The sequence below is a fragment of the Equus quagga genome, chromosome 12 (assembly GCF_021613505.1).
Source record: "Equus quagga isolate Etosha38 chromosome 12, UCLA_HA_Equagga_1.0, whole genome shotgun sequence".
Lineage (NCBI taxonomy): Eukaryota > Metazoa > Chordata > Mammalia > Perissodactyla > Equidae > Equus > Equus quagga.
In genome coordinates, this window is record NC_060278.1 from 57,463,093 (window position 1) to 57,471,085 (window position 7,993).

At 41.2% G+C, this 7,993-nt stretch overlaps 1 protein-coding gene and 1 long non-coding RNA gene across 5 annotated transcripts in view; one reads left to right on the forward strand and one right to left on the reverse strand.

Annotated features, from left to right (window-relative positions):
- Positions 1-6,930, reverse strand: part of DENND1B (DENN domain containing 1B) — a 244,776-nt gene extending 237,846 nt beyond the window's left edge. For 3 of the 4 annotated variants that reach the window (XM_046678991.1, XM_046678992.1, XM_046678990.1), the window contains exon 1: positions 6,590-6,930. In XM_046678991.1, the coding sequence (XP_046534947.1) occupies positions 6,590-6,930 (341 nt within the window). Of the gene's footprint in view, positions 1-117; positions 236-6,589 lie in introns of those variants that run through there. The other variant, XM_046678996.1, reaches the window with a different exon arrangement.
- Positions 280-6,767, forward strand: LOC124248649 (uncharacterized). Its single transcript, XR_006891110.1, has 3 exons — positions 280-398; positions 987-1,169; positions 6,642-6,767. It is a non-coding gene; the product is annotated as an uncharacterized LOC124248649 (long non-coding RNA).
- Positions 6,931-7,993: the final 1,063 nt, after the last annotated feature.

The following is a 7,993-nucleotide window of genomic DNA, read 5'->3' on the forward strand; positions in this document are numbered from 1 at the left end:
CGGCTGGGGCCTCTGGGTTCCGGCGCCCGGGCCGCCCGGCGCGGCGGCTGCACCTTCCGCCAACCAGGAAGTCGGCGCGCGGGGAGGGGGCGCGCGGGGGCGCGCGGGCGGCCTCACCTGGGCGCGCGGGCGGCGGCCGCAGCCGGAGAAGGAGGCGCCCGGGGGGTCGCCGGGGAGCGGGGGCCGGGGACCCTCGTCCAGCGTGGCCGCCCGAGTCAGAGACGCCAGGTGCCCGTGCGTCCTCCGGCCCGGCCCAGCTGGCCTCCTCGCGGGTGCGGGCCAGGCTCCGCCCGGGGCGTCAGGGCTGCAGCCCCGGGAAGCAAAGTCCCTGAAAAAGCAGCTCGCCTTGCAGAATCTTCCACAGCGTGTGCGCACGGAATCGGAGCAGTAAATAATTGGTAGTGATGGCTGGAACCTTCGTTTTGGGGCGTTTCATGTCCTTTCAGATTGCAAATTCGGAGCTCAGGTTGACTCTCTGGACTCCCCGCCTCACTCCAGCCGTGGGCTGCTTGCTGCTGTCTGAAATCCCCCTCCTGATTCGGGAATGTTCGGACAAGTGCACCTGCTAGCCGGCCCCGCCACGTAGCAAAATGCTCGTGCTCCCCCCGGCCTGCACATGTGTCCTATACCACGGACTGCAGCGGAACCCACAACTGACTTTTGGACCCTTTCAGTAGGGACAGGCCTCATAGGGGGCAACCCAGGGAGCTCAGAAAGGGCGCGACTGAAGCCCAAGGGGGAGAGGGGCTCATATAAATAGCTGACATTTACAGAGCATTAAAATAAGCAGGTTATATGCACTGTCTCAGGACTTGCCATAACTCCAGGTGGTTGATACTGTCATCAGCATTTTCTAGATGAAGGAACAGGCCCAGCTAGCCCAATGGGTAATGGCAAAGCTGGATTTGAGAGCAGGTCTGCCTGATGCTGATTATTTACTTCTGCCTTATGTTGCCTCTCTGCTTGTCCTGCTGCCTCACGTCTAGGCTCCACGGAGAAGACATGTAGAAAGAGTCGGTGATGGACATTCAAAAGTCTGCCCAGGGTTGGGCTGTTACAAAGAGTTCTTCTGGAGAAGGCTTCACTCAGAAACGTTACCACCCTTGACACATCGCCACAGCGGTTTTCATCCAAATAGGGGGTTGCTTCAGACTTGATTCATGCAGAAGGTAAGATGATGAGAGGAAACCAAATGTGGTATGAATAGAGTGTGAGTCATGAGACATAAAAGTCAAACGAGAAGTCTTGGGAATTAAATAAAGAACTTAGAATCAAGAACCTAATATGCCACAACTATAAGGACCTGCAACTAAGATATACAACTATGTACTGGGGGGATTTGGGGAGATAAAGCAGGAAAAAAAGAAACAAAGAACCTAATATTAAACTCAATCATACTGATCTTAAACGTTCTTGCCAAAGGTGGGTGTTACTTGGTCAACAAAACGAGATACATTGCAGAGCACAGACCTCATAGTCAAAAGTGAGGACAGGAATTAATGGGGAAACAAGAAGATTATATTTTAGTGTTATGTGCGTCATAGCTTGACTTGGGATGAGACACTTCAGTTTCTCGGTTCCTATATTTGTAAAATGGGACTTATTTGTTGTATATCATAAGAACAATATGATGTTCAGGTTAAAAAGTGCTACAGACTTGTGTGATCTTTTGAGAAATTATTCTGTGGATTTCAGTTTCACAGTTAGGCAAACTACAACACATGCATATTTTTTCCCAAATAGTCCAAAGGCTTGAAAAAAAATCTGTAAACTAAAAACCACTTCTCCTCCAAGTGTTACAAAATTTCTCAAACTTCTCCTTTCATTATAATTAATTCTTCACCAAAGAAAGGAGCCCACCTGGGATGCCTACATCAGGAGTTTTTAATTTGTGGTTAATAAATATTAATATGCTTTTCCCCCATCCATTTGGTGGGATTTAAGTAACAGTCATACCCCTGCATAATATAAAATTAATTTTTCCATTTACTTTAAGTATCTGAAGGGAAAATATTACAAATGCGCACACAAAGCAAATCTTTTTAAGCTAGCTTTTATGCTAACAATGATGAAGAGATTTATTTATCTCTTCTGGTATTACTGAGGTAAAAGGGAGAGAAACACAGACGGACACAATTTGTGTGATTTGTTAAAAATGAAAAAAGAGAACTTTGTATACATTTGTCTTGGTAATATGTTTATTGAAACTAGTGGTATAGTTTTAGCAATACTCATTTCATATAGAACTTCTGACATGATTGATAGTCTACGAAGAGCATATACCTTCAAACTGGTGTTAGATCTTCACAAGATCATATTTCAGCAATAGTACTTCCTACTTGACAATTGGTATTATATTTTTCAGGACCAGAGTAGTCAAAGAACGTGGTCTATATTGCTGTCAAAAAACATAGTCAAGGGGCCGGCCCCGTGGCCAAGTGGTTAAGTTCACGCACTCTGCTGCAGCGGCCCAGGGTTTCGCCGGTTTGGATCCAGGGCACGGACATGGCACCGCTCATCAAGCCATGCTGAGGCAGCATCCCACATGCCACAACTAGAAGGACCCACAACTAAAAATATACAACTATCTATCAGGGGGCTTTGGGGCAAAAAGGAAAACTAAAATCTTTAACGAAAAACAAAACACACACACTCAATAAGCCACTAATCTTTTAAAGTGTTTGAGTTTACATTTTTTTGTGTGTTTGTAAAGAATATATATTCTGCAGCTTTTGGATAAGGTATTCTAAAAACATGTCCATGATCAAGTATTATGATTGTTTTGTTGACATCTTCTATTACTGAATTTGCATCTGCTTGACGCAATTCAGTTAATGGGACAGATGAGTTAAAATCTCCTAATACAATGATGGATTTGTCTATCTCAACTTATAGTTCAATTTTTACTTTACGTAGTTTGGTGCTGTGTTATAATATACAGTCAGTCATCACTTAATGACAGGGACCCATTCTGAGAAATGCATCGTTAGGCGATGAAGTCATTGTGTATGCATCATAGAGAGTGCCTACATAAACCTAGATGGTATGGCCTACTGCAAACCTAGGTTCTGTGGTACTAATCTTATGGGACCACCATCATATATGCAGTCCGTCATGGACCAAAATACGTTTATGCAGTGCATGACTGTGCAAACCAATTTATAATTGTCATATCTGCCTGGTAAATTTATCCTTATGCTGTGACTTTAACTCCAATAATGCTTTTGCCTTAGTATCCAAATAGCTTTCTTTTTTTTTTAAGATTGGCCCTGAGCTAACATCTGTTGTCAATCTTTTTTTTCTTTTTTTGTTTCCTTCTTCTCCCCAAAGCCCCCCAGTACATAGTTGTATATTCTAGTGGCAGGTCCTTCTAGTTCTGCTGTGTGGGACGCCACGTCAGCATGGCCTGACGAGTGGTGCTAGGTCTGTGCCCAGGATCCAAACCAGCGAAAACCCCAGCCACCAAAGCAGAGAGCGTGAACTTAACCACTCAGCCATTTCTAAACAGCTTTCTTCTGATTAGAATTTGCCTAGTAGATCTCTTTTCATCTGATTACATTAAAACTTTCTAAATCATTATGCTTCGTATTTATCTGAAAAATGCTAATTCTGACTTTTAATCTAGTCTGACAATCATTGACTCTTAGGTCAAGCATTTAGACCATTGCGTGTATTATAATAATTGCTGATATATTGGAATTTATTTGTGCCATCTAACGTTGCACTTCCCATTTGTTTTCTCCTGACCTCTGTCTTTTCTTTCACTTTTGCCTTCTTTAGGATTGATTTTTTTTATGCTCTCACTACTTTGCCATTTTAGTTTGGAAGTTGTGCACTCTTTTCCTATTCATTTAGCGGTAATCCTAGAAATTTTAAGAGAGAAATTTTAACTGGTTAAATCCAGAGTTTATCAATACATGAACTTTCTCCCAAACAACACAAAGACCTTTAAAATACCCTTCGAAACGACAATATATTATTAATGTTGTTTTATGCAGTCATTGTTGTGTAGATTTACCCAGAAGTTTACCTCTCATCTTGCTCTTCTTTCATATTTTCGCCTTAGATCTTCCAAGTATGATTGCTTTCCTTCTGCCTAAAATATATACTGTATGTGCTTTCAGTTTTTGTTTGGGAATGTACGTATTTCACCCTCTTTCTTGAAAACTGTGTTCACTGATAAAGAATTCTAAGTTGACAATTATTTCCTTCTGTGTATATTCAATATCATTATACTATCGTCTAGTGTCCCTAGTTACAATTTGAATTTTGAATTAATCTTGAAATGTAATGTGTCTTTTCTCTCTGACTGCTTTTAAGATTTTTTATTTGTCTTTAGTTTTCTATAGTTTCACTATGAAGTAACTAGTTGAAGTTTTTTTCTTTCATCTATCGTTCTTGGTTTCTTTGAGTTTTTTGACTGGCATCAGTCCTGACTGATGCCTTTCATCAGTTCTAGAAAATTCTGAACTCCATTCTTTCTCCTCTTTTCTTTTGGAACTCTGATTATACACACATTCTCATTTTACTCTTTCTGTCTCTTAATATTTCTTTCATAGTTTCTTTTTCTTTATCTTTCTAGGCTGAATTCTGGATAATTTCACAAATATCTTCCTGTTCATTAATTCTTTCTCTGGCTTTTTCTCATCTTCTGTGAAAGCCATCCACTTAGTTTTTAATTTATATTCTTTTTATTTCTAAAGTTCCATTTGGCTATTTTTGTTTTGTTTTGTTTTGTTTGAGGAAGATTAGCCGTGAACTAACTGCTGCCAATCCTCCTCTTTTTGCTGAGGAAGACTGGCCCTGAGCTAACATCGTGCCCATCTTCCTCTACTTTATATGTGGGACACCTACCACAGCATGGCTTGCCAAGTGGTGCCATGTCCGCACCCGGGATCCAAATCGGAGAACCCAGGCCACCAAGCAGAATGTCCGCACTTAACCACTGTGCCACCAGGCCAGCCCCCAGTTTGGCTATTTTTAAAGCTACTTTCTCAGCTGATATTTTAAGCCTCTCCTTAATTTCTTAAACTACATTTAACATACATATTTTAAATTCTATTTCTGGTAATTCCAGTGTCTGAAGAATTTGTGGGTCTGATTCTACTATCTTCTTTTTTTCTTTTGGTTCTTACTTATGGTCTCTTGTTTTCTTCTAAGTTTGATGATTTCTTTTTATGTTACCTGATCCTTGGAGCTTTATGTGTGAAACTTTAGCGGGATCTGAAAGGAAGATGAGTTCTCTGGAGAGAATATCCATTTACTGCTGGTGGATGTCTGAGGGGCGCTACTAGTTCAGGACCCTTCCATGCTAAATTCTCAGCTTGAAATTTTTCAGACCACTAATGGGTGTTCTGGCTTGTCCTTATGAATCCACCAGGAGGATTTTCCCCCTTTAACTCTGCTCTGTTTGAGACAATCAATTTCCTTTGAATCCCTTTGGAGCTCCAGGTTATGAGGGGTATCCTGTTGGACTTCCCACATTAGGAAGGGCCGCAAGCCCCCTGAGGCCATGATAACAGATGCTCAAGTTCATCCAGTTTAACAAATATGGAAGGTGGCTCTGGTGGCTACTTTTACTTGTTCCCCTCTACCACCACCACTGCCAAGTATTCCTTACTTCCTGCCTGTTCTTGAATGCATTTAATAATTTTTAAAATATTTAATCCTGAATTTTTAGTTAATTTCAATAGAAGTTTTGACTAGACATCATGAGTGCCTGGTTTTGACTATACTACCATATAAAATGCACTAATAATTGTGTTATCCACCTAATAATGTCCACCTTCCTCAAGCCATACCCAAATAGTCCCTGACTTATACATCCTTATATATTAATGGTGTGGGGAAATCCAAGTTCCCAATGTACTGTGATAATTATAAAAGTAACCCCTGGCCTCCCAACCCCATCCATTCATACAATGTATCCATGTGGAAATAAGCCTTAGACAGAAATGAGGAGTTACTGACCCTCAGGAATACCTCCTCTGACAGCTCCTTCTGCTTTGGAGTGTGGAAAGAGGAACAATATTGTAAACTCTAGAATGGTATTTTTGAAATAATACCATTATTAATGTTTCAAGTTCAGTATAACTTAGCTAGACTCATGTGGGCTTCACCAACTTATGTCAAGGTTTTGAGTTCTAAGCAATTAACTTAGAAATGAGCTTTTAGACTCAACCCTCTCGTGAGTTATAGTCAGTGTGTATTCAAGTTAGACTTTCCCTAGAATCTAATTCTGCATTGCCTCCTAGGTGAAATTTATTAATAGTATCACCACCTTCACTTACTGTGGAAGAAAATTCCTTTATAGAAAACATTTAACAAGTCAAATTTCTTGAAGTCCTTAGAAAACCATCTTGCAAATATTCTAGCAGGACCTGCTTTTTAATATCAACTGAGAGAGTGTTGTTAAGAAGAACACTCTCGAAGTATAGTATTCCTTTTATATATATTATATATTTATGTTCTGCTGCTAAACTTTTAGTGGAAAAGATGGTAAAGTTCCCAAAAATAATACAGCAAAGATACTCTCTTTTTCCCCTATATCAGGTGATTTGCCCCAAATTGTAGAATGAAATTCTCTTACCTCTGAGCAGCCTCTGCTAGCTCACCTTTACCTTTGTCCTTCAATCTGCCAGACATTGGAAGACTTGAAACAGTCCTTGGAGTTAAGAAACAAGAATATTCGAAGCAGAGTATCATCCACAGACTGTAATCAGCGAAGACAAATTTTCTTCGTGGACTCTTTGAGGAGCCGCCCTTGGGTTGCAAGAAACAGAGCAGTCGTTTGTGTAACCCTGTGGCACTGCCTGGGAGAGAATCTCCTGACCCCACCCACCAGATACTCCACGTAAATAAAAACATCTTCATTGTATGGCAGCTCTGCTCACACCCACTAAATCCTCTCAGGAGAATGAGTAATCCCATCCAGTGAGCAATGACATTAGAATTTACTGGACTGAAACATGTCAGAGCATCTAAGGTGATGTTAAGAGTTCAAGAAAATCAGTAGCCCCCATAAGCAACCCTTAATCTGATGTAAATAAACAGTCAAAACAAATTCCTGTTTGCCAAGGTCTACTTTCCCAGAATAGAAGAAAATAGCTGGGCCAACGTTACATGAACTTATCCCTGATTGGTTCCAGTGGGACAAAGAAAAATGCTACATGCCAGTAAATAGAATGCCGTTAAACACCAGGTCAAAAGGTGCAATTCCACAGCAGAAGGTCCTGGAATGATAAACAGAGATTCAGAACTCCAAGACATTTGACCACTCTCCCTTTCCTTACTATTATAAATAAGGACAAGATAAAAAGAAAAGAAACAAGGATGGTCAGGTCTCCTGGGCTTCAAAGTATGGACATCATCTTATCTCTGCTGTTGTTTCTGATGTCACAGACCCAAGACAGACAAGTATTTGGGAAGATGACCTCTGCTTGTGATCTGCTCTGGGAAGGAAGGAAGAAAGGCAGCTCCGTGATACTGATCACAGTCGTCTTTGTTTGGTGGGAATTTGCTTCCTTTGTAAAAAGGACTCATTCTTACCTCCTTTCTTTCTTCACTATGCACAATTCTGATAGTCTCCTCCTGTCCTCTTGAGACTGCCAATTGGGATAGCTTAGCTTGGTTGGAATGGGAAGGGGGCCTTTGGATCCTTGACTCAGCCTGGTAGTCTGCTTGTGACTTAATGGAATCTGTGCATCAGTGTGGACTGACTGCCACAAAGCCACTTCCTGGATCTTCCCTCCACTTCCCTCTGGGTTGAACTGTGGATCAGGAACATACGACATTAGTATGTGCACTCTGCATGCATATGTGTGCGTGCATGTGTGTAGTAATTATACTGTGTTCTCACCGTGGTTACTCAAGAAAACTACCTAATAGGTGCTACTAATTTCTATTCTGTGATCACATAAGGCCGTTGATCGCCATACCAACCATTTGTTTCCCTCTATGATTTTCAACACAAACATGTTGCTCTTCCCCTTTA